The sequence below is a fragment of the Muscardinus avellanarius genome, assembly GCF_963383645.1.
Source record: "Muscardinus avellanarius genome assembly, chromosome: 4".
NCBI lineage: Eukaryota > Metazoa > Chordata > Mammalia > Rodentia > Gliridae > Muscardinus > Muscardinus avellanarius.
This window is the reverse complement of record NC_137789.1, coordinates 40,067,792-40,093,823: the sequence shown is the minus strand read 5'-3', so window position 1 is coordinate 40,093,823 and position 26,032 is coordinate 40,067,792. Positions and strand designations below refer to the sequence as shown.

General features: G+C 48.1%; 1 protein-coding gene across 3 annotated transcripts in view; it reads left to right on the top strand.

Moving 5' to 3' along the window:
* VPS13B (vacuolar protein sorting 13 homolog B) overlaps positions 1-25,176 on the top strand; it is a gene marked incomplete at both ends in the record, with an annotated part of 689,491 nt that extends 664,315 nt beyond the window's left edge. For all 3 annotated transcript variants that reach the window (XM_080693506.1, XM_080693505.1, XM_080693507.1), the window contains 7 exons: positions 3,249-4,054; positions 9,195-9,371; positions 10,786-10,956; positions 17,875-18,051; positions 20,516-20,618; positions 21,172-21,421; positions 24,931-25,176. In XM_080693506.1, coding sequence (XP_080549632.1) covers positions 3,249-4,054; positions 9,195-9,371; positions 10,786-10,956; positions 17,875-18,051; positions 20,516-20,618; positions 21,172-21,421; positions 24,931-25,176 — 1,930 coding nt within the window. The remainder of the gene's footprint in view (positions 1-3,248; positions 4,055-9,194; positions 9,372-10,785; positions 10,957-17,874; positions 18,052-20,515; positions 20,619-21,171; positions 21,422-24,930) is intronic.
* Positions 25,177-26,032: the final 856 nt, after the last annotated feature.

Here is a 26,032-nt window from a genome sequence, read left to right as displayed (position 1 = left end):
TGCTTCTCATGTATGGCTAAGAACTCATTAGTTTGGACCCTGCTAATTTGAATTTATAATATTTCAAACAATGTTAGATAAATTGTATTGTTTTCATTGCCCAAAGTTTTTGTAAAATATTAATAATATAACAGAGCTGGGCACAGTAGCATAAGCCTGTAATCCAAGTATGTTGGAGGCTGAAGCAGGAGGTTTGCAGGTTTAAGACCAGCCTCAGCAACTTAGCAAGACTCTTAGTAACCTAGCGAGGCCCTGTTTCAAAACAAAAAAAGGACTGGGTATAGCTTTGAGATAAAATGCGTCTGGGTTCCATCCTTAGTATCAATAAATGAGTAAGGCTAGGTAGGGATGTAGTTCAGAGGTAGATGGTCCTGGGTTCAATCCCCAGTACAACTAAAGAAAACAAGAAAAAATAAAAACAACATAACAGAACTGGCGACTTTTTTTTTTAACCCAGGGGCTTTTCTCCCTCTGGGCTATACTCCCAGACCTATTTTATACCTTATTTGGAAACAGGGTCTCACTAAGCTGCTGAGAGCCTCTCTAAGTAGCTGAGGCTGGCTTTGAACCTGTGCGATCCTCCTGTCTCAGCCTCCTAAACGCTGGGATTACAAGCATGCACCACCACGCCTGGTGCATTAAAATTTTAAATTTTATAACACAAAAATTTCAGCCTTCACAATAGTTTCAGAATCATTTTATCAAGAGCATAAACGTTAATGACTATACTCACAACCCACACATTTGAAGGTAGAAATTAGAACAGTTACTAGTATCTACTTATATTTCTTTGATTCATTTACTCAGCAAATATTTCTTAACTGCTTACTGAATGCAGGTGCTGCTATAAGGACAGAGCTACATCAGTGAACAAGAGACCAAAGTCCCCCCTTGAAATTACATTCTTATTGTATGGACTGGGAGAAGCTCATTCAGAGAATAAACCTAATTTAAAAAAGGAATTTTTTATGGTATAGTAGGTCAGCATTCTACAGGGAACAGAACAGAGCCCACTAAGAGGGGCCAGGAGTGCGGGGGCCTAGGGACAGGGAAAGAGTAGTTCTGAAAAAATTGGCACAGAAGCCACACTTGAGAGGCTGACATTTAACACAGACTTGAACGCAGCAAGGTGGCAAGTAATGGGGGCCTCGGAGGGAAGCGCTTTCCAGACCCAAGGCAGTTCCAGGCCTGTGGTGGCATCCTAGCATAGAGGAGAGCAGGCGGGGGCTAGCCTGGCCCTGTGGGGTTGGTCGGAGTAGCAGTGAACAGGACAGAGGGCTTGGAAGTAAGGCGACAAGTGGCAGGGGGCCATGAAGGCCACTGTAAGAGCTGTGCTTAATTCTAAGTGAAACGAGAAAATCATTGGAGCACTCTGAACAGAAAGTACATGTGACTTAATCTCTAGAAGGACATTGGCTGCTTTGTTGAGGTGGATTCTAGAAAGTGAGGGTAGATTCGAGCAGGAAGCTATTTAGTTAGGAGACTCGTGGTTATTCACACTAGAGACACGTGTAGCTTAGACACAGCAATGCCAGTGGAGGGTCTGGATATACTTTTAAGAAAAGCCAGTGGGTGTGCCTGACACACTGGGAAAAGGCTGAAAATGAAAGCAGTAAGAATGACTCCAAAACGTTTGAGCTGAGCAAGTGAAGAATGCAGTTGCCATTAACTGTGGTGGCAGAGGGAGAGGATCAGGATCTTGTTCGGTTACAGACATGGTACATTGAGCTGACATTGAGCTAGTCAGCTTTTCATTGCTATGACCAAGATACCTGACAAGAACAATTTAGAGGAAGAAACATTTACTTTGGCCTTACAAGGTTCAGTCCATGATCAGCCAACTGATGTTGTGGTCCTGGTGAGGCAGAGTATCATGTTGGAAGGGCATGTGGGAGAGAGGTGTTTAGCGCATGGCAGCCAGGAAGCAGAGACAGACAGACAGTGAAGAAGGGGCTAGGGATTGAAAGAGGCCAAGGCCATGCCTTCCAGCCACGCCCCACCTGCCAGTCATTTCACCACCTTCCATTAGTCCATTCAGATTGTCAATCCATCCAGTGGACCAACCCACGAAGAGGCCAGCGCCCTTGTCATCCAGTCTCCGCGCCTCTGCGTGTTGCTGCATTGTCTGACACATGAACTCTTCAGGGGACAGTCCAGATCCCAACGCTAAGTGAAGTGGCGATGTAGACAGGCAGTTAGATGTCAGAGCCACTGGATGTTCTGGGCATCAGCATATTGGCAGGGCTTCAAGTCATGAGCCTGGCCAAAACCCCCAGCGAGGTCATGGGGGCAGGGAAGAGAAGAGGACCATGGGCCGAGCCTCAGTGAGTACCCTCAGTTTAAGAAGTCTGGGAGAGAAGGAGGAAGCACAGTGTGACAACAGTGAGTGACCAGAGAAGATCTGGGGAGGATACCTAAAGAGCGTGTGTCTAGGAGGAGGAAGTTGCTTAACATAAAATGCCATTCGTAACCTGAAAGTCCAGCCTGCGCTCTAGCCACACGGAAGTCACTGGTGGCCTTGACAAGTTGTTATGGCACAGTGGTGGGGCAGAAGCCAGCTTGTGGCCAACTTCAGAGAGGTGAGAAGGAGAATAGGAGACCACGTGTGTGGGAGACACTGGAGCGTTTTATGGAAAGGGATCACAAACATGAGTGGTAGCCAGGAGAGTTAGTGGATCTGCAGAAGGGTTCTCTAAGAGAAGAAAGGTAACAGCACACTTATGAGCTGTAATGACACAAAAGATGCTGTAGGCCAGGGCCCATCGCTGGAGTGCGGGTCTCTGCAGGGGAGCGCAGGGTGCCGCAGCGCCTGGGGGGTGGGCAGGACAGGCAGGCCAGAGGCTGCGGGCGGGGTGGGGGTTAGTGCCAGGTCCAGGCTTACCCTTCGACTTGCCTTGCATTTTTAACCAAGAGAGTCTTAGTTATTTTATTTATCGTTCTGCCTTGTGATCATTATGACAGAGAATTAGTGCACAAAGACAAGAGGGATTCTGAAGTAAAATCTGGTGTTGATAAGGGAAACACACAGCGAAACATGACAGGAACTTGTAATAGTCCCATCGGGAACATTTCCCAATACTCTTGGAGTGTGGCTGGCTCTGTCCAGACACGATGTACTGAAAGTTGAGTTCTTTTTTGTTTCTTATGAGAATCTGATGTCCCATCAGGAGGTGTTTAATAAGGCACTGTCATTAAAACGAAGGAAGAAAGAAAAGCGAGGCTGATGCTCCTTTCCATTTCTCCTCTAGGACTCTGGAGAAGACCTTTACCTTAAAAATGTTCATCACCCAGTTGAGCCTGGCCGTGTCGGATGACCTCACGCACCCCAAGGCATCCTCTGAGCTTCTGCGGCTCACCCTGGACAACGTGTTCCTGCACATGGCCCCCAGGGCTGGCAGCCTCCCTGGGGAGGAGCCCACTGCTGCCCTGCCCCAGCTCTACCACGTGGAGCTCTACTGCGGAGACCTGCAGCTGGACAACCAGCTCTATAACAAGTCCAATTTCCACTTCGCCGTCCTGGTCTGCCAAGGTGAAAAAACAGAACCCACTCAGTGTTCCAAAGCACAGACTCTGCTGGCCTCCAGCAAAGATTTGGAGGAATACAAGGAGAGCTGCTTCATCAAGCTCTGCGTCACCCTGAGTGAGGGCAGGAGCCTCCTGCTTGACATCAACGAGTGCAGCTTCGAGTTGAAGCCTGCCCGCTTGTATGTGGAAGACACTTTTGTGTACTACATCAAAACTCTGTTTGACACTTACCTACCTCACAGCAGGCTGGCCGCTGGCCTCCCACCACTCTCGGCTGGCAAACAGGTCTTGCCGGTGCAGGTGAGACAGCATGCCTCGGCCTTGGTGAATCCGGTGAAGTTACGGAAACTGGTGATACAGCCAGTGAGTCTGCTCGTCAGCATCCACGCATCCCTCAAGCTGTACCTCGCCTCAGACCACACCCCCCTCTCCTTCTCGGTGTTTGAAAGAGGACCCATCTTCACCACCGCCAGGCAGCTCGTGCACGCCCTGGCCATGCACTATGCCGCCGGAGCTCTCTTCAGAGCAGGTGAGGACCAAACGAGCAGGAGCCTGGCTGGGAATGGCATGCTTTGGGGGTAGTGCATGACCTGTTGCAAGACTTAGGGAGCAGTCACTGAGAGGTGACACGCGAGGGCTTTTATAGGTGAGCTGAACGGAAGCCAAATCTCGACTCTGCCACCATGAGATGTAGGCCTTGGGCAAAGTATTGAACCTTCATGAGTTTCATTTTCCTTATCAATACAGTAGGTTTTAAGATTTGGGGGAGGATCAAATTGAAGTATAGCAAGTATCCAGCATTTTGTTTGGTACTTAATAGCACTCAAGCAATAGTAGCTGTAATATTTTAGCTGTTATATAATTTAGAATCTAATTCTAAGTTAGCAAACACTTTTTAGCTGTTCGGGCACAACTTCTTAGCTCACGAGCACAGTGAGGAAACCTAGCCCAAGCCCTCTGCTCCTGAGCCTAAGAGAAACTCAGTTCTAGGTTGTTGGTTTTCTTTGCCAAATCCCAGCATTTGGGAAGCTGAGACCGGAGGGCGTAGCTCAGAGGTACAGTGCCTCTGGGTTTCCTCCCCAGTACTGCAAAATCAAACAAAGAAACAAACAAATGAGTAAGTGAGGAATGCAGAGGATGCATGTGCTCCTAAGATGCACAGATGCCCTCTGCCTGTCTTGTGTTGCTGCACCTGTCTAGACAGATTGCAAAGAGAAGACTGTCTGAGCCCCTCCACAGACCTGAGCCACAGAGGAAGAATGGCCCTTGCTCACCCTTGCTGCCCTCTGGTGCCAGGCAGGTTGTCTCCTGTGGACCGAGGGCTACTGTCCTAAGAGCTCAGTGGGAGAGTTAAGACTTTGCTTTTCAGTCTGGCTGGGAAAGTCTTCGTGGGGTAGTTTGATATATATGCAAGAATACTTTACAGTAATCAATATCAAACCATGTGGTCCTGAGCCAAGTCTACTCTAGAGCAGTTTTGGCTTGGTAGCCTGGCTCCTTATGATCCCAATAATTCAAGCAGATTTGAAGGCTGAGACAAGAGGATCACAGGTTCACAGCCAACTCTCTAATTTAGCAAGTCCTTGAGCAACTTAGTGAGATTCTGTTTCAAAATAAAAAATAAGCTGGGCGTGGTGGCACACACTCGTAATCCCAGCATTTGGGAAGCTGAGACTGGAGAGCATAGCTCAGAGGTACAATGCCCCTGGGTTTCATCCCCAGTACTGCAAAATCAAACAAAGAAACAAACAAATAAATAAGTAAAATAGGGCTGGAGATATAGCTCAGAGGTAGAATTATTCTGGGTTCAATCCCCACTACCACAAAAATTAATCAATTAATAATTTAATAAAAAGAATCCAAGCAGGGAGCACTGTCCAGAGTTGGCCTCGTCAGCTCTTTTCAGGAAAGAACCTGGAAGCCTGACCTCCTGAAAGGGGCAAGGAGAAAGCCTCTGTCCTCCCTCTGTGACCCTGTGCCTGGTGGGTGCCTTCCCACAGAAGACTCAGATTGTCAGCAATAAATGTCCTGTGTCCTCATCAGTGCAATGCCAGGAATCGTGCCATCTTGGTAAGATTGCGTGATCTCCAAGGTGAATGAAAGGCATAGACTTAGCAGGGCTCACAGTGATGATGGCGCAGGCATGGAGGGCTCCAGGTCAGACCTGTTTGTTTTTTTTTTTTTTTTTTGTTTTGTTTTGTTTTCTTTTGCAGTACTGGGGATGGAACCCAGGGGCATTATACCACCAAGCTACACCCCCAGTCCTATTTTTAGTCTGTTTTATTTTTTTTTTTGAAACAGAGTCTCACTGAGTTGCAAAGGGCCTCCCTAAGCAGCTGAGGCTGGCCGCAAACCAGCAGTGATCCTCCGGATTCTGCCTCCTGAATGCTGGGATTATGAGCCTGTGCTACCACACCCAGCTCAGACCTGTTGTTTTGATAGCTTGCACAATAGTAAAGAAAATGCTTTCCTCTCACTAAGAAATCACTTAAAAATAAGCAGTTAATGTTTCAAACTTAATAGATGGATATATTTATAAATCATTCCAGAAACGTACCCTCTGAGGCAGTTTTGCTTTTAACATGAAAAGCAGACATGTGGGTTTCTGAGCCCTGAGCTGAGGCCAGGCAGGAACAAGGCTCTGTGTGGTTCTGTAGCCACCCAAGGTGCGAAGCGCCCAGTGAGCAGCGAGCCGGGAAGCGCCCCTGCGGCCCCGTGGCCTGGGTGCTGAAGGAACCTATTTGTTTTATGTGTTTAATGAGCTTTCACAAGAACATTCTGTTTGTATTTTTTGTAATTCATCTAAAAATCATCTTGGTGTCTCACTGAGAAGAAATTCTAGTACAGAGAGCCAAGTTTTTGTTTTTTTGTTTTGGTTTTTTGTTTTGTTGTTTTTGTTTTTTTGTTTTTTGTGGTACTAGGAATGGGACCTAGGGACATTCTACCTCCGAGCTACACCACCAGCCCTATTTTGAAACAGGGTCTCACTCACTTGCAAAGGGCCTCATTAAGTAGCTAAGGCTGTCCTCGAACTGTGATCCTCCTGTCTCAGCCTCCCAAATGCTGGGATGACAAGCGTTTGCCACCATGCCTGGCTGAGGGCCAAGTTTTTAGAGCTTATTGGAAACTGTCAGTAGACATCTTTGGTCAGTCAGGATTATCAGAAGGAAAGCAGTGATTGAAGGAGTTGCCAGGCCCCAGGGAGGGAGGGCGTAGAGCAGTGGACTAGCATTCCCCAGGGAAGGAAGAAGGCAGGTGAGGTGCCCCGGACTTCCGTGGTCAGCATGCAGGGCTGCACTCAGAAGGTTCTTGGCTGCAGTGGTCAAAAACACCCTGACCTCATTTCTAGGGAAGTTTATGGAGTCATTTGAAGAGGCTTTCAAAATAAATAAATGGTAATTAGAAATGAGTTACCCTAGTGGAAGGAAAGGCTATGGGCTTGAGAATTTCCTAAGGTCTCTGTCTACCTCCAAGTCTCAATTAGATGGGAAGCCAGACAGACTCCATTTGTCAATAAAATTGACAAACAAGTAAGCAAGACCTATGCAGTCCGCCCTTGTACCCACAGGATCCCTGTCTGCAGGTCAGCCAACTGCAAATCAAAAGCATTCAAAAAAACAAAAAAAAAAAAAGAACTGCACTTGTACTGAACACATAGACTTTCTCTTGTCGGTATTCATTTATTAGGTATTATAAGTAACCTAGAGGTGGCTTCCAGGAGGTACACAGATTACATACAGAGAACACACCATTTTGTAGAAGAGACTTAAGAATCCTGGACTTTGGCATCTGCAGAGGTTCTGGAAGCCATCCCCCAAGGGGTGCCTGTATTTGCTTTGGAAGGGGAGTAACTATAGAGGTGTATCCTTGGGTACTCTGCCCTTTTCTGGCCAGCTCAGATGCCAGCAAGATGTAGTTCTGGCCCATGAAGGCCCTCTACCCAGTGGCTTCAGGCTTCCATGATTCTAGCCCAAGAGATCACATCTGCCCTCTCCGTATGTCTAAAAGAGCAGGCCAGGGCTGCATTGGTGGGGCGGGAGCTCCGAGGCCAGGCTGGGCATGGCATGGCCCATCATTGGTCTTTGCTTGGCCAAAGCTGCTTTTCTTTCTTCAAATATGGAGTCTTTGGAGCAATTAGGAGTGAAAATATCACTAGACCTTACAAACATTAGGACTCTGCTGTTTCTTTACCTCCAGAGTAAGGGCCTCTAGGGAAGACTATTTCAGACCTCCCACAGCACCTACCTGCCCTTTGCAGCCAGGGCTTGTTCAAGGGCCAGGTGGACTTTGGAATCAGGTCACCTGGGTTGGAAGCATGGCCCCTGTGTCTAATAAGTGGGAGACTGTGACCAACTGGTCATATTCTTTGAACACTGTGTCCCTTTTTCCTACCTACTGGTGAAAGTGTGGAGACAGAGGAGTGCCGCATGCCCCTAGTGCCTCATGTAGCCCCGACCCCAAGCAGCTGCCCAGTTGCTGGATAGCCAGGGTGACGTGAAAGGAGGTCACAACACTCTGGCACAGTTGCTATGGGAATTAACTGAGTAGTGCCCAGCGATGGGCCCTCCCACTCGCATTCTTCATCTTCTAGAAGTTACTCCCTCCGACCTAAACCCCAGTGTTGTCATCCCAATGTTCCAGAGCAGGGAGGGGCTCAACATTTATAAAAGTCCCTCCCTGCACGGATTGGCTGGGGACCCTCCAGACCCTGGCCTGGCTCTGGCTCACACACCTCCCGATACTCTCCGATCTGTCCCATGACTGTACTCCAAGCCTTGTTTAAGGAGGGTGCCCCCAGGCCTTGTCCCCACAGCTCCCCAATGAAGGGCCTGCTACCCAGCTGAGGAGATGTGGGTTCCCTGAGGAAGCTGCCTTTTGGGGTTCTGTCTCTCCTTGACCCCTGGCCCGTGCCTGCGCCTGCAGCCCCCTGGGCTTCCAGCCCCACGTCCCCTCCAGGGAGGGAAGAAGGGCAGCCTCCTGAACCCCATGCAGCCTCATTCCCATGAGGCAGTGAACGGCCATCAGGCCACCAAGCAGGCCGGCTCCTGGCAGGCCAGAGCTTAAATAGGAAACCAGATTCCAAGCCACCCTCCTGGGACAGCCACAGGGAACACCCTCCCTCCCGCTAGCTAGCCTAATCAGTGTGTCCCTGTCACTGATGTTTACACAACCGGAGCTGGGGTTAAGGGTAGACATTTGTCTGGCTCTAGCCCCACTCTAAAGGGAAGCACTCAGTAGGATTGGGAAAGATTAAAAATCACTCCTCCATCGCTGTCAGAAGTTTGCATCCCCTTCCACACACTCTAGCCAGCCTCTGGCCTGTCCCCTGCGGGGCAGGCAGCTCCTCCCACTGCCACCGAGGCTCCCAGCCCCAGCACCTGTGCGCCTGTGCGGCCCTGCTCAGGAGCACCGAGGCCAGGCCGAGGCGAGGAAGTCACATTAAAGCCATTTGTGAGGCTGCCAGAGGATCACTTTGATTTATAAAGTATGAAAGTTCACCATTTATAAATTCACAGTGAATGAGTTATTTCCCATATTTTGCTCCAGAGAAGCTTATTACAGTCTCAATTCTAGTGTGAAAAATGGATTGCAGGGAAAACGGGCCACCTTTTTGCAAATGTTGAAAGTGTGGTGCTCAAGGTCTCACCCCTTCCCTTTGGTTCTCGCAGGCTGGGTGGTGGGGTCTCTGGAGATCCTCGGCAGCCCGGCCAGCTTGGTGAGAAGCATCGGGAACGGGGTCGCCGACTTCTTCAGGCTTCCTTACGAGGGGCTGACCCGAGGCCCCGGCGCCTTCGTGAGTGGAGTCTCCAGGGGGACCACGTCGTTTGTGAAGCACATTTCCAAAGGTATAATGCCTTGATCTCATTCCTCCCGTCTTGTTTTTTATTTGTAAAGAACACATTAAAGCTTTAGATGCGCTCACGTTGCTGCCTCTTAGATTGGCTTGTGAGCTGGCAGTGAACTCTTGGGTTTGTCACAAAGCTCATATATAACGTCTATGTTTTAAACAGATCACTACTTGCCTGAAGTGTGTGAAAATGTTTCAGAAACTTCAGAATCTGAAACCTCCCACTGGGGAAGCAAGGGTTGGCTCAACTGTTATTCCAAGTGATAAATTCAGAAATATTAAAGGTGTTCAGGATTTCTGCTAAACATGAGGAATCCTACACTGTGTTGCCTCATCGGATTTTTTTTAAATGTAGATACAGTTGTCATAACTTTCTTCAGACTATGGATACATTTTGACAGGGAGCTGGTGTGGAGGCTGCGTGGGCAGCGTTCCTGGAGCACGGTACATAAACAGTGCCATCTTGTGGCCGCGCCCGTCACGGGCCGTGCGACCAGTGTGCTTCCTGCTAGCTTTTCATCCCTGTGTTTGCTTGATGACATTTGGGTCAGATCAGCAGTGACTTGGGTACTAACAAGGGCCATCCAAGTCCCCTTTTCTCCTCAGCGGGAGGCGGGAACACAGGGCAAAGGCCCTCTTCCCCATGAAAGGCACTGCCGAAGCTCCTCCCTGAGGGGCAGGTTGCAGAGTCTCTAGAAGGCCTCAAAAAAGATGCCTTGAGCTCTGTGTCGTTCCCTGAGGGAGGTGTATGTGGGCCTGCTAGGAGCGTCAGGACTGTCTTGAAGAAGGGCTGAAAGCAGCTCTCTTAGGTAAACCAGAGAGGATTGCGGCCTGACTCCCTCAGCTGCTCTCACTGTTTTCAGTTAACATCCTGAACATCAAAATTGCACGTATTCCCTGTGGCACAATAAGTATTTCCTCACAACATCAGATGATAACATTTGATAAAGTTTAATGTCTCCCTTTATTAAGAATGAGGTGATAGGGAGGAGGTAAGTTTTATTCCCAAAGAGGAAGCAGTTCTCCACAATCTACCGAAAAGTCAACAACATAACCGTTTCATTTAAAATCAGAGCAGGCAAGTGTTAACCTCCAAAACTGGGCAGCAGTTTAGACTTCAAACTGTTTAACCAGGTCTTGACCATCACATGATGTACTTCGCAAAATTGTAAGCCTGTCTGGCCCCAGAGAGTCCTACTCAGGTGGCGCCTCCAAGCGCCATCACCCTCATGTGCAAATTTCCTTAAAACTCTTGCTTCAAATGACCCAGAAGGGAGGTGTTGTCACTCCCTCTGGGTATGTCCAGGAGGGACACCGATGCCGCCAGTGTCCCCTCCTCCACCCCTGACGGGACCTCCACTCTGGGGTCCGCCATGCTTTGACAGAACAATCCTGTGCTCTTGTACCCTCAGGTACCCTCACATCCATCACCAACTTGGCCACCAGCCTGGCCCGGAACATGGACCGGCTGTCGCTGGACGAGGAGCACTACAACCGGCAGGAGGAATGGCGGCGGCAGCTCCCTGAGAGCCTGGGCGAGGGGCTGCGCCAGGGCCTGTCGCGGCTGGGCATCAGCCTGCTCGGTGAGGACTGGGCAGGTTTGGCGGTTGGTTCTGCTTTCCCCCGGCCTCCTTCCTGTAGAAAAAGCTGAGGCTGAGAAAGGATGAGGCACTCGCCCTGCAGCCATGGTACGCTCTGGGAACGCCAGGACAGCCCTCACCTCCCCGGGCCATTCCAGCTTGATTGGGCTGTCCCAGGACCTGCCAGGCAGGGAGGTCGGTGCTCTGCAGGCCTTTGCCTCTGGTGAGAAACAGCTTGGGCCTCAGCACGGCTTTCCAAAGCGGAGATCAGTTCCACAGGACGCCCCTGAGTGGAGCGCGTCCACTGACAGCAGCGTTCAGCTGTTAGCTCTGAAAGTCAGCGTCGGGCAAGGCTCTGCGCATTCCCGCACCACTGCTGCAAGCCCCGGGAGGCTGGCTTTTGTTTGAGCAACATGCACATGTCTGTAAACTTTGGTGGGAAGCCTGCTTTGCCCTTTATTTATTTACTTACTGAGTTTTGAGATCAGCTTGACTCAGAGCAATTATTGTTTGTCAAGCAGCCAGATGGTATAGTTAGAGGTGAAGATTGCTAGGGATATTTCAAAATATTACAAATGTTTGAAAGTGAGTTGCTTTGGAAAAATCTATAAAAAGGAAGCTTCAGAGCTGAAAGTTTGCAGTGCAGGATTTTCAAGGGTATTTTTGTTTATTTGCTCACAGAGGAATTTAAAGCTGTACTGCTTGGCAGCCAGCCCTCTGCGGGTCTGAGGGAGAGAGTACCTCGAGGAGATCAAAGCGACCAGAGCGGAGGGTGAGGAGGATGAGCTGCAGAGGCCCCTCCTCCCTGGTCTTCAGTCCTGGTAGGCTGTGGGAGGAAGCAGTAAAATGTTACAAGTTCAGGTTAAGTTACCAGAAAATGTTCAAGTAAGAACAGTCGGTGGTGTGGGGCGCTGTCATTTGATAACATGTGGGAACGGGAATCCAGCAACCTGAGATGGGGCGCTGGGTGTAGGAGCCATGTCTCTGCTTGACTGAGCCACTGAAGGCCAGGGGCGCCTGGGGGAGGTGGAGTGCTGAGCAGGTGGGCCGTGTCCCACAGCCCCAGACCCAGGGCGAGAGTGACCAAGTCCTTTCTTTGTGACCCAAGCCTAGCCCTTGACTTCTCTGATCCTGTTTCTGTTTTCTGAAATTGGAGCTGATAATAGGGTTGCTAGAAGCAGTGATGGACAGCCCGGGATGGGGCGCAGAGTCCGTGCCAGGCAAACAGCATCTATCCATGTTATATTATGGTAGCAGAGGGTGTAAGAGTTGCCTGGGTCCAGTGTCCCAGCAGAGAGGCAGGTGTGCGGTGGTACCAGTGTTCTTGCTGTAGCTCTAGTGTAAGGGAGCAACTGACTATAACCAGAGGAAGCGATGATGAGGTTACTTGGGGGCCTCATAGTCACCATTTGGGAACTTGGGGACCTTTATCAGCCGAGGATCACAGGCGCCTTCTGCTTCAGGCATCAGAGCTTTCTTCCCCCATGCACGTTCTTCCTGGATCTCTGGCAGCTGTGTGTGGCCACCTCCACCCTGACCCTGAGTCACTTCTGGGCCAAGGCTCCTATTCTCTGCCTTCCCAGTGATGCCCCAGCCACTGTCTGAAGGTGCCCGGGGGTGGCGGTCAACTAGTGAGGAGCCACAAGCCTGCCCTGCTGAAGCCACTCGGGGCCGGACTTCCACCGACGGAGTGGAAGTCACAAAGCTCTGAGCCTTGCTGTGGCCCTCGCGTCTCACCCGTCATCCACGCTCATGCAGTTTTTCTGCATTTCTGGTAATTTCCAGATGCCTGTGGCTTCTGGGGGTGATATAAATCTCCCCTCGGTGCAGCTGTTTCTGGACTTGTCGAGGTTCACAGTGGGTGTCTCTAGTGTGGACAAAGCAGCTTCCTTTCCTCCAAGAGTTCAAGAGCTTGTCTGCGTCTTACAGCATCTCCAGGTTATCTCAAAAGGAAGGAGATAGGGTTTGGAGGAAAAGCAACCAGATGTTCTCACTTTGAAAAAATGTAATTTGTCACCATTTCACTCATCCCCAGAACTGAAAGTTTTGAAATTGCTAGATGCAGCCGGGCACGTGGCACACACCTGGAATCCTAGGACTTGGGAGGCGGAGACAGGAGGGTTGCAGATCCCTGCTTCAAAATTAAAAAAGGGCTGGGGTTGTAGTGCAGAGGTAGAACACCTCTGGGGTCAATTCTCAATATCCCCTCCCCCAAAATATGCTAGATACAATTAAATGCCTAACTGAAGTTAAAACACTTGTCATATCATGGGCTGAAATCCATGGTAGGGAAACTGAAATTCTAGTTTCCTACTTTCCTCCTTTATAAAGACCCTGTTAGTAAATGTGTAGGTAAAGGACAGCTTAGGGTTGGCGAAGTACTGCCACGCATGTCATCTCATTGGTCTTCACAACCCAAGGCGTTAAGTGACTGGCCCAGGGCCCCTCCAGCAAGGCACTTCTGTCGGGTCACCTCCTCCAGAGGGCGCGGGTCTGAAAATACGTGACGTAACAACAAACGTTCCAGGATAAGAAAAACACACTTCCTCGTATGTGTCTGGGTTCGGGGCTTCTCAACCCTGCCTCGCCCTCCTGGAGGCCCCGTGGGGTGCTGTGAGCTGCTTGAAATCAACAGAAGTCTTTAGTTGCCACACCAGGCGCGTGGCCCCAGGTCAGCCCACCTCCAGGGCTTTGGGGCAAGCACCACAACAGTTTGCCAAAAGCAGCAGCTTCTGGAAAAACCGTTTAGCTGTAGGATTGGCATCTGCCTTTCCCACATCTACTAAATTTGTTTCCCCGAATGCCCACCCTGGCTTCTCTGCCCTGTGAAGAGTGGGTAGCTCCACGGCCTGGCTCTGCTCACGGTCCTGCCTGGCGCTGACTGCTCCTCAGGCACCCGAGGAGCTGCTCCCTCTGTCCTCTCAGGCACTCTGGGGTGCCCTTCAGAATCCCCACCAAAGGAGGTGCCCTCCAAGTGAGTGGGGGGAGCTACGCGCCAAGGGACAGCCCTCCAAGACCATAGTGGCCATTGGAAGTCAGGGTCACAGGCATTTCAGGGAGACAGACCAAAGTGCCGCCCTCGCAGTGTGCTCTCTGGCCTCCAGCTGGACGTGGCTGTGCTCTGTCCCAGTCTGGAACAGTGCGACGCAGAGTGGGCTCTGCTATTATAATAAAAGGTGCCCAAAGTGCTGAGGCCGGCACTGGCACAGATCAGTGACCAAGCAAGTGCGTGGTGAGGGGGCCGTCAGCAGAGGGAAGGGGCCGCAGGCTCCTCACCGCTCACAGGCTGCCTCCTCCTGCACCCCGCAGGAGGCCTGCCCTCCTGGCCTCCATCACATCACAGCCCTGTCCATGTGGCCGCCGTCCATGGCCCGATGCCAACAGACAAGCCTTGAGATCAGTTTCCACTACTTAAGCCTTAGAGTCAAATTGTGACAGTAAATAATTTACCACTTTAGGACTTAGCTAGATTACTCTAGAGCCCTGCCGGAAGCTGCCTCCCTCAGGGCAGGTGGGCGGAGGCCACGGGATGACTGCTCACCTCTCAGATGTTCTCTAGCTCCTTAGCTCTGGAAAGGCAGCGCCTGGTGAGGGGCAAGCTGTCCACATGCGTGGCAGGTGGCTCTTTCACTCCAAGGGCTTGGTGCTGAGCTGGGACTTGTGATCTGACAGCTTCTCTAATGTGGGGAATCTAACACCTAGTCCTGGGCTCAGGCTTTGGGCTCTCCCAGCTCCCCAATAGATCATCTATCAAAGCCTCGGTAACCAGAGCCCACACTGTGACAGGGACCGGGAACGCAGAAGATCAAAGGGGAGGTTCACGGCAATGCCTGCTTGAAGATAGAAGGTAGCGCCTGCGTGGATGGCCACAGCTGGCCAGGTCCATGTTCCTGTACCGGTGAAGGCAGCACAAAAAAGGGAAATGGGACATTCTAAGCGAGGTAACCATTGCCCCAAACTCAATTCTAATAGTTGGAGTGAAAGGCTTACTTGAGAAAAAGACATGTCTGCCAAAAAAAACACTGGCAATAATTTAATCTATTGATGTTTCTATAATTATTTACCTTTGTTTGATACTAGGAATTAAACCCAGAGGCATCCTACCTCCAAGCTATACTCCCGACCCTTTATTTCTTATTTTGAAAAAGGGTCTTACTGAGTTGCTAAGGGCTTTGGTAAGTTGCTGGGGCTGACCTTGAACTAGCGATGATCCTCCTGTCTCAGCCTCCCAAGTACTGGGATTACAAGTATGTGCCGCCATACCTGGCATTTTTTTTTTTTTTTTTTTTTTTTTTTTTTTTTTTGGTGAGGATGGAACCCAGAGGCATTTTACCTCCGAGCTACACCCCCTGCCCTATTTTTTTTTAAATTATTTATTTGAAACAGGGTCTCACTAAGTTGTGGAGGGCCTCACTAAGTAGCTGAGGCTGTCTGCAAACTGAGATCCTCCTGTCTCAGCCTCCCAAATGCTGGGACTACAAGCATGCACCACCACACCCGGCTCCATACCTGGCTTTTTTTAAACCCATTTTTGTACTCAGAAAAATGGAATCCTTTTAGAGAAATCAGATAATGATTTGATCAAAGGTGCATTCTTTGGTTTGATGCTGTTTTTGGGGTTTTTTTTTTTTTTTTTTTTTTTTGCAGGTCTGGGGATGGAACCCAGGGGAATTCAACCTCCAGGCCACACCCCCTGCCCTATTTGGATATTTTAGTCCTTATTTATTTATTTATTTATTTATTGGTGGTACTGGGGTTCCTGGAAGCCCTTCTACCTCCGAGCTACACTCCCAGACCTATTTTTACATTTTTATTTGGAAACAGGGTCTCCTAAGCCAGCGCACGCGGCTGGCTTCAAACCTGTGCGATCCTCCTGTCTCTGCCTCCCAAGTGCGGGGATTACAAGCATGCGCCACCATGCCCAGCTAGTCCTTATTTTGAAACAAGGTCTCAATGAATTGTGGAGGGCCTCACTAGATAGCTGAGGCTGTCTGCGAACCACGATCCTCTGGTCTCAGCCTCCTGAATGCTGGGATTGCAAGTGTGCACCACCACTCCTGGCAGATGCTGTTTTCATTTTGAACTACTACTATGAAGTGATTTGGAGTGAAGACCCAGAGTCTCTGCCCCTCCATTACATTGCTGGTGACTGCCAGCAAGCATACCCCGCCCTGTGGCCTCTCTGACCTCTGGTCTTACAGGTAGAGAGCAGAGCATGATTCCTCAGCCTCTGCCACAGTGAGGGTCCTCCCCAGCTCCATTGCCAGCACTGGCTGTCTGGGACCTGAAGAAGTGACCGTCAGTCCTTAGAAGCTGGGTGGCGAGGGACAAGCAGGGGCCGCTATCTCCCCTCACCTGTCATTTCCTGAGGAGGTTCGAGTAGCATTATTCTGAGCAGGGAGAGACCTGTCGCCACAGGGAATCATAAATTTAAACGGCTCCATGAAAATCTAGAGAACAAGAACCCGTGAACACACAAGTCCCTTCATCTGAACTGGAGGAACTGGCCTATCCCCCCCCCAGGTTTTGTTCATTGAGATATTGCTGGAAATTAGCAGATCATTAAGTGATACCTAGAGATTTTGAGTTAGTGAAATTTGAAGTAATAGAATTTGACGTGTACTATTTCTACTAGGGGACTGTGTGTTTTTATTAATCCTACCAAGTTTGAGATGAAAACAGGGAATTCTATTTAAGATTTGTAATTTTTTTAAAAGTTAGGGAATTCTCCTCTCTCCATCATGAAGAAAACTGACTATCAAGGCCTTTCCTAAATCTAATCTCTGGCCCCTTGGAGTGGCCCAGGGATGCCTTCCATGGAAAACACCCTCAGGCGCAGTGTAGGAAATGATGGTACAGCTGTTAGAGCAAACGAGTGAAGCAGGGTCTTTACAGATATTCTCAAATAAAGTCAGTGGCCAAACCTCAGTTGAAATAGATAAGCTTTTCCTAGGTTGGCAAAGGGAAGAGCCTATGTTATTAACGGGACAAGTAAAGAGCTTGGTGGGTATGAGTTGGGCTGTGACTCAGACTCCCTGGATTCAAGTTCAGGCCCATCCACTTACCAGCCGTGTGACACTGGGAAAACTTCACTTCTCTGTGCCACAGTGTCCATTTCTGGAAAATGAGACAAGCACTGCCTCGCTCCTCGGGTTACAGAATGAATGGCCAGCATCCGGGAGGCTGAGACGGGGTCGTGGTTCACAGACAGCCTCGGCCACTTAGGGATGCCCTCTGCAACTCAGCGAGACCCATTTCAAAACAGAGTAAAAAACATAGGGCTAGTGGTGTCGCTTCGAGGTAGAATGCGCCTGGGTTCCATCCCAGTACCAAAAACAAAAAAAAAAAGAATAAATGATGTCAAGTAAGTGAAGCTCTTCAGATCACCCAGCACCTAGCGAGCGCTCAAGACGAGCTGCAGAAGTAACTGCCATGATCACTTTTATTAAATATTGCTAAATCATGTATTGTCATTGAATTATTCATTAATTATTATTAAAAGGGTGGACTTAGAAAAGAGCTGGCCCCTTCCAGTTTTTGTTTTTATTTTTGCTCCTGATAATGGAGTGAAAGTCTATTAGGCACTCTCTCCTTCAGAGGGAGTGTTGGCTCTTTCTTCTACCTGGGGAAGGCACATGGGTGGCACTTTGGAATAGCTTGTGTGTTTGTTAAATTCTGGACTAAACTTCACAGATCCTATGTGGACCAAACCCATTCTGAACACTGTGTTTGATGAAGATAATAAATGTCTAATGTAAGCAGCCTACAGAGTGCTTAGATAATTGGTAAATAAATGTAAAAACCTTTATAATGAGGGTGAGGATTCTTTTCCAATCCAAATAAAACTTTGTGCCAGACAGAGGTTTTCATTTTCTAAGGATTTTAAGCCTCTGTTCTTACCGAGGGCTTTTGTTGTTTCAGGTGCAATTGCTGGTATAGTTGATCAACCAATGCAGAACTTCCAGAAAACCTCCGATGCTCAGGCTTCAGCAGGACACAAGGCCAAGGGTGTTATCTCGGGAGTGGGGAAAGGAATCATGGGGGTGTTCACCAAGCCCATCGGAGGAGCCGCTGAGCTCGTGTCACAGACCGGCTACGGTAAGGAGTGGCCAGCCAATCATTTTAATACCCAGGGTTCCCCAGGGCAGGCTGGGTAAAGGGTAAAAAGTAAAATAAATAAAAGCTTTCATTCTTGCCATACTATGCAAAGTAAAATTACACAAAGTAGAATTGTATTAGTAGTAAGAAGTAATAAAACTGTAGAACCAGGAAATCAGTGAATAATTTTCATAAGTTATTTCACAGTAAATTCTGTGTCACAGAATCTTTATATTACACTTAATAAATAGATCTTATTGAAAAGTAACCAGAGGTTGAGAGCAGTATAGAGAGTATATTGTAGTAGAGGAAATAATGATAATTTTTTTCCTGTGAAAAACTTGGAAAGATGGGCTATAAGGTCTTTCTGTGGCAGTGTCGTGTGAGAGAGAGTGTGTGTGTGTGTGTGTGTGTGTCTGTGTGTGTGTCTGTGTGTGGAGCTCTTTGGGTTTGTGGTGCTTTCTCACCTGCAGGCCTCCTCCTGCTGGTGGCCAGCGAGTGTCCTGGCTGGAAGAACATGGTCTGCCACTGAAAGCCCCTTCCCCAAGCAGACAGCCGTGGGGCGGGCTTGTGGCAGGACTTGTGCTGCTTGTGGTGCACCAGGGCCTCTCCTGTGGAGTGAGAGAAAGCACTTCTCCCCATGCTTATTTTCCACACTCTTGGTAGAGCACATTAAAGTAACTTTCATGTAACTAGAATTGTTATCTTTTTTTTTTTTTTTTTTGGCGGGTCTGGGGATGGAACCCAGGCGCATTCAACCTCCAAGCTACACCTCCTGCCCTGCTTTTTTTTATTCTTTATTTTGAAACAGGGTCTCACTGAGTTGCAGAGGGCCTAAGTAGCTGAGGCTGTCCGCAAACCGCAATCCTCCTGTCTCAGCCTCCCAAATACTGGGATTACAAGCGTGTGTCACCATGCCCAGCTGAATTGTTACCTTTTTAAAAAGCCTGAAAGCGATATCATTTTGGAGATGAAGCAGGCCCCTCAGCTAGGCTGCCCATTCGTCAGGCCCCCAGCGCTCTGGCTGCCCCGAGGGCGTGTCTTACTGCAGGCACCCACACCTGGAGGTACACAGGTCAGAGCATAAGACCAGGGTCCAAAGGGTTGGGGGTGGGAGGGCAGCACCCACACCCACCAGCCACCAGGCCAGCACACAGACTGGAGCAGTGGCCTCTGTGCTCCCCACCCCTTTACTTTTCTCTGCTGTGAAGGGCTTCTTCACTCACAGCAAAACTGACAGTGAGAATTGCTGCAACTCAAAGTGGAAAAAGTCAAACTGTCCCTCATCTAATGCAGAGGGCTTACACTGTGTGTGTGTGTGTGTGTGTGTGTGTGTGTGTGTGTGTGTGTGTTACCTATAGAATCCTCTTGATACAAAGTCTAGCAAGGTAAAGTCAACTGATGCTTCATAAATTCTCTTGTCTCTCACGGTGCGTTTCCCAGGGCTCAGGACTCTCTGCCCTCTGTAAGAGCATCTCAGAGCAGAGCTTCACATGGCCTTTTTGGTTTCCATCACTCTTATAAAACTTTTATTACCACACTGAAGGTTTTACAAACCACTAACTCTTAGTCTAATGACTCTGCCTCGTTTATAAACATTTACAAGCCCCCAGAAAGCACACATGCTGTACCATCTTTGGTCTGGAGCGCCTCTCTGGAGGCCTGTGTGGCTGCTGCTGGGTGCCCTCATTCAGTGCTGGCACCAGGGAACGCATGTAATAAACCAGAGGCCCTAAGAGCGCTCATAAATGTATGTGGAATCGTGTTTAACAGCCGGATTAAGTCACTTAACATTTAAATACTGTATCTAGGCAAACCATGTGCCTTTGTATGTATCTGTATGTGCGTTGTGTTTTTACTTGACCAGCCATAACACAGATACAGAAGCATGATAATATTAAGTAAGGAAGTCAACTAGTAATCTTGACTTTTTGTTTGTGGTGCTGGGGATAGAACTCAGGGCCATTCTACCTCTAAGCTAACCTCTACCCCCATTTTTATGTATTTATCTATTTTTATTTGGAAACAGGCTCTAAGTTAGCTGACAGCCTAAATTGTTAAGCTGGCTTCAAACTTGAGATCATCCTGTCTCTACTTCCCAAATACTGGAATTATAGGCATGTGCCACCATGTTCCACTTAATCTTGACTTTTTAAGTGCAATTGATGTATAAGCTATTGTTCATGACCAGTTGTTCTCAGGAGCAGGGAGCATTTTTCTTTCTCAAAATGCTAGTCTGCACTTGGATATAACACATTCACACTTAATTTGTAGCTAATGTAAGATTACCAAGGTTAAAAGCATTGTAATATTTAATGATTATCTGTACACTTGCTTCCAAAGATATAACATCATTTTGGATCTGTAATGTTTTATGGAGGGTCCTAAGCAGATGACATCACTGTAGCATGGAAGTATTTTCCAGAAAACAACCAGTAAAACTCTCTTACTTCTCCCACCACAGGTATTTTACATGGAGCTGGACTTTCTCAGCTTCCCAAACAGCGCTATCAGCCAAGTGATCTACACACTGACCGGGCTCCAAACAGCCATGTCAAATATGTCTGGTAAAGTTATCGAGACACTCGCTCAATTTTACATCCATTGTGTGTTAATAGCACCTGGCTTGCTCTCAAGCTGGTGGGCTGAGCTTCCAGGGGAGCCCAGGAGGAGCAGCCGTTCCTGGCACTGGCATCTGGGGCATCCTAGAGGCCCAGGGAAAGGCTCCCAGGTTTGGGGCTGGTTGCAGAACTCTGTTCCACACCAACTACTCAGAGAGGGCAAAGAGCCCTGGGTGGGCCTGAGAGTCCTGGTGGAACTGGCCTCCCAATTAGGGAGCATCACCTCTAATGGAAAGAAGCTCATCAGAGCCAAAGGAAATCTTTGTCCCCAGGAGGAGCCATAGTGTGTTGACCAGAATCAATTTGATAATTAGACAATTAACCTCTCAGGCTAATGTTGTTAATCAGATTGGTGAGGGCCCTTTGCCCTTGGCGAGCTTTGTGTAGCATTGTCTCAGTCCTTAGTAAACAGTAAGCTCTAATAAGTAACTGTCCAAGCTGTCCTGGACTTCCCAAGCTGTCCCTGGTTCTTACTTTCATCCTTTTAAACTTTAAACAGGAAAATGCTCCAGTCTCTCGGCAGACCAGAGGTGCACATGGCGCTAGACGTGGTGCTGGTGAGGGGCTCAGGCCAGGAACATGAAGGGTGCTTGCTGCTGACCTCAGAAGTGCTCTTCGTGGTGAGCGTGAGCGAGGACACACAGCAGCAGGCCTTCCCCGTCACGGAGATCGACTGCACACAGGACAGCAAGCAAAGCAACCTGCTCACTGTGCAGCTCAAGCAGCCAAGAGTGGCCTGTGATGTGGAGGTACATTTCAGAAAACAGGTGACTGGGGCTAGCTGCCAGGCAAGTTGAAGACAGGCTGCTCAGGGTTGCCCAGGCATCTGTGAGCATCCGGGTGGCTGCTGGAGTGTTGCTATACAGGAAGGACTGTGGATGAGGTGGCGGTATGGGGAGACCCCACCCAGGGGTGCTAATGAGCTCTCTCAGAAGAGCCCAGCAAGTGGCCAGAGGGACTCCTGGCCTGAGGCTACACCACAAGGCTGCTCTGGCTCCAAAGTCCCCCAAGACAGAACAGTAAAGTGGAGTGCCAAACCAGTGGGTTGGTACAGGTAGGGTGCAGAAGCCGTAGCCATTCCTGGCAGCCATCCAGAAGAAGCCTAGGTCTGTGGGTACACTGGAGGACTTCAAAGAATGAGGGGACTGCGAGAGAACCAAGACAAGTGTAGAAGGCTGGACCTTTGCAAGATGACAACCCACTTTAGCTTTCTCCCTCTGTTCAACCCCAACAGACTTCAGGGTCGTTTTTAAAAGATCTTTTTTCTACACACCGCTTTGTACCCTACAGCTGTTCCCTTTCCTGTAGGATAATTTCCTGTCCCGCAGTAACACAGGCAGCTCCTAGGGACAGTTGCTCAGGCTCTTGGGGCAGCCTCTTGGCTCACAGCTCCTGATGTGCTGGCTACTGGCTCTTGGCAAACATCACGGATGTGAAATGGATGCTCAGGAGGGGCATCCTGAGCATCAGGGCTGAGGTAGATAGATGAGCCCACCGTAAAAGTGCTCTCCACCCCTGGCCCCCCCAGGTGATGGCCTGATCCATGGGGCCCTAGTTGTTGACTTGAGAAATAGACATCTTTTTCCTTATGGCAAGATGGGGGTGATCACCAGTAAGCCAGAGTCTACTGCTCCTAGCCAGGGACTAGATGGCTATAGCAAAGGACAGCAAACCTTGCCTGGATCCTTCTTTCTTGCTTTATTTTCTTCCTGATATGGGAGGCTGTCTCCCTCACACCACTGTTTGGGTAAAATTATCTGAGGTGGAAAGCAGCCAACCACAACAATTCTAAGATTTCTCTAGTTTCTTGGATCAGAATCAGTCAGGCTTTAAGCTAGGGCTTGGCACTGAGACTATACTGCTGCTTTGAGTTGATGACTTTCTGGGAATAAACAGAGGTCAGATGTCCAGGCTGACTCTATTAGATCTGCCAAAAATCTTCTGATCCAGTTGACAGTGAAGAAGTGGTGACCTGGCTACAGGACTTGCCAGGGGATAGTATCATTATCTTCAAGTGTCTAGTCTCTTAAGACCCTAAGAATATCTGTGACCACCATTTTTCCTTAGCTTCCCATCTTAAACTATTGAGACTGGAGATTCTTTTCTATTAAACTGTGTAAATTGATCCTTCTCTTTTACATTTCTGAGGTATTTTCAGGGAGGAATTGTCATAACTGAAGGGGAAGAGAAGTGTTCTCCAGGGGCTGAGATGATAGCCGGTGACAGCACCCTCTGAACTTGCCAAGGCTGAGGCCACTGGAGCCACTGGGTTATAATACTGATTTTCTACTGGTTTCCAGGGATACAAGAGGGTTAGGATTAAGGAGGCTGGAAAAGGGCAGGAAAAGAGGACCTGACAGCAGTGCACGACAGCTGTCAGACCAGCAGTGGGCTCACACAGCAGCACCGTGAGGGGCCCGCTCCACCCCAGCTCTCCTCGGTCCCTCTAGTCTGTGGCCACAGTCTAACCACTCACTGGCCCCAGAACCCACGCTGCAGAGCACTAAGCGCCTTCCTGAAGATGCTGTGCTGTCAGCGCCCAGGAGAGGGTCTCAGGGCAGCTCTGCGCTTTCCTCAGCTGTCACACTCATGCCAGTGCTCCCAACAGAATGCAGACACAGAGTTGGGTGAGGAAGCCCACTTGTTGTCTTCGCTGAAAATCAAGACCAGTATTTTAAGTACTTTATACAAAACGGCTTTTCTGGTTTATTGCTTTTGCCTTAGAGCCTAGGAAACATAGCTTCTTTGAATTTTGGAAGGAATTAATTTGTAGCTGACATCATTTGGTATATTCAAATATGGCAGGATTCTGATATTTTAAAAACCAGCGCTTGCTTTTCTTGGTTAAATGCAGCCATTTTTAGGAGTTATAATTGCTTAATATGCCTGGCACATTATCGAAATCCCTTATGAGAGGCTCAAAATGAGTCAGAAGGTCAATTTATTCCTTGGCCAGGTTCCTTTCACAACATGGGTTTTCCTGTGCTGCTGTTCAGGAGGAGCAATTAAGACTTTTTGTGTATTCAAAGCTTTCCAGCTGAATTCTGGCCCCATCAAATGATATCATCAGAGCTCTGGCTTTTGCCTGGTGCTGCACAGCTTTCATCTGTCAGGGAATCTTTGGGGGCCTTTATTTTCTCTCAAGCATGAAAATGAGACACAAACTAATGGATGCCCTACCTAATCCTCTGGCAGGCAGCCCTTTACTATCTCTTTGCCATCTTACTGGTTTGCTGCGACTTTTAAGATCCTTTTGGCTGCATTGTTTCAGGGCCCTATACAGAAACAAAATGCTGTGCATTACTACTTTGAGAATGAAAAAGCCATTACCAAATGTTTCCTAATTCTTCCAGCATGGTCCTGCCAACACTCAGTAGGCAACAACCACAAGGTCAGTCACAACTTACTGCTCAGATAGTGGCTTGCACCGCAAGCCTCCACTCTGCTTGATCTGCACACTAGACAGCTCCAGGACTGCAGGGGGGGAGGATTTACAGCTCTGCCTTTGATGGGCACTTTTTCAGAAAATCTCACTTAGGAACTTAGGTAGTGTATCTCAGTTCTCTTATTCAGTTCCACTGAAGATGAGCCAGACTTTTATGAACCATAAATGTACTTTGCATCCTCCCTTTTTCCATAAAAATTTCCCCTTCCTCTGCCCGGTTTTTCTGTTTTCTCTGGCTTTAAGTCCTAGTATTTATAAAAACAGAAAATGTTACAGTTCAAAAGGTATTTTTTAATGCTCTGCCCAGAGCCACTGGTTTGAACTGGGTGCTTTTCTCCACTTTCTGTCAAACTTAAGAGGTTGCATCTAAAGAGGTTCAGAGAGCCAAACCAACAGAGCTTTTACTTCAGGTTGCCGAGTTTAATGTTGATTAGACTTAAGCACAGGAAAGACGTTTTTCCTCTTTGTTCCTGGCTGCTTGGTAGAGAGCAGTGACAGATGTTTTAATACTTAACAAGTAAAATGTTATCAAATCGTCAAATTCAAACATGGGAGTTTTATGCAACACCAGATGCTTATTCAAAGGAGGCGGTTTAACATCCTCATGCAGGAATTAGACCTTTGTTGTAGTGCTGCTATCAGTGTTATCAGTGCCATATCACAGGAAACACAAAGCTCAGATTTGGAAAGAAATGACTAGTATGTAACTAAATGGCACAGCGTACAAAAGCATCAAGGGAAAAAAGGAATAATTCATTGTGGACGTCTCATCATAAGGGTTTGGCATCTAATGACTCTGTTTTTGGAACTCAGGTGGATGGAGTGCGAGAGAGACTGTCAGAGCAACAGTACAACAGACTTGTGGACTACATTGCAAAGACGTCTTGTCACCTGGCCCCCAGCTCCTCTTCCATGCAAACATGCCCCGTGGTGGCCGTGGACCCGCCCCCCTCCACGGTTAAAACATACCATTATTTGGCTGACCCACATTTTGGTCAGGTCTTCATTAGTAAATTTACCATGGTAAAGAACAGAGCCCTGAGGAAAGGGTTCCCTTAAGTTCCTCTCTAAAGTGTCACTTCTTGCTTGTGCAATTTATTTTTGAAACTAGAAACCTAAAGTTAGCTCTAACATTCAATATGGATACAAGGCCAATACTTTTCTATAGTTATAGTAATTTAGTAATTCTAAAATTACTTCTGACTCCTACTTTGTTCTTAAACTAAGATGGAATTTTTTTTTAAGAAAAGGTTCCTTTCCTATTTGGAGATGATTAATAGAAACCTATATATTTTATATTCATACCACATCGACAATGGCTTTCCTCTTTGCTCTATAATGCCATCTGCTAAATTTTCACTATAATCTGGATTCATATTAATGCTCTACTCCGTAGTTAGGCTGTGGAATGCAGAGCCAGAGTTCGACTTCATTTGCAGTTGAATCTGTTTGGGGGGACTGAGAGAACACCTGTGCAAAGATTTGGATTCTTTAAATGAAATGTTTAAGACTCACAGTTGTTAAATTTGTTGCTTAGCTGCAATGCCATTCTTTAAGTGAAAGCTGCTGTGTATATTCCCTCCGAAGTGCATTTTACTGAAATTTACAAATGTCTTATGTCGGTCCGTGCATTTCAGAGAAATGGTTTTCAAAGTTGTGTTTTGCTAAACAGGCTAAAGAATAAATCATTTGTGTCTACCAATGAAGAGACCTGAAATGCTCAGGTTAGTGTAATTCTATAAACAAAACATACTAGGAATTTCCTATTCCTAGTACACTGGAGCTCGGGGGTCAAGAACCCCAACATTAATGCTAACAATGACAGTTGAAATGGTCTTTGCTGAATTCTCTTGAAAGTATAAAGATATTGCCAGTATCTGCTATTATTCTGCATCTAATAATTGGTTTGACTCAA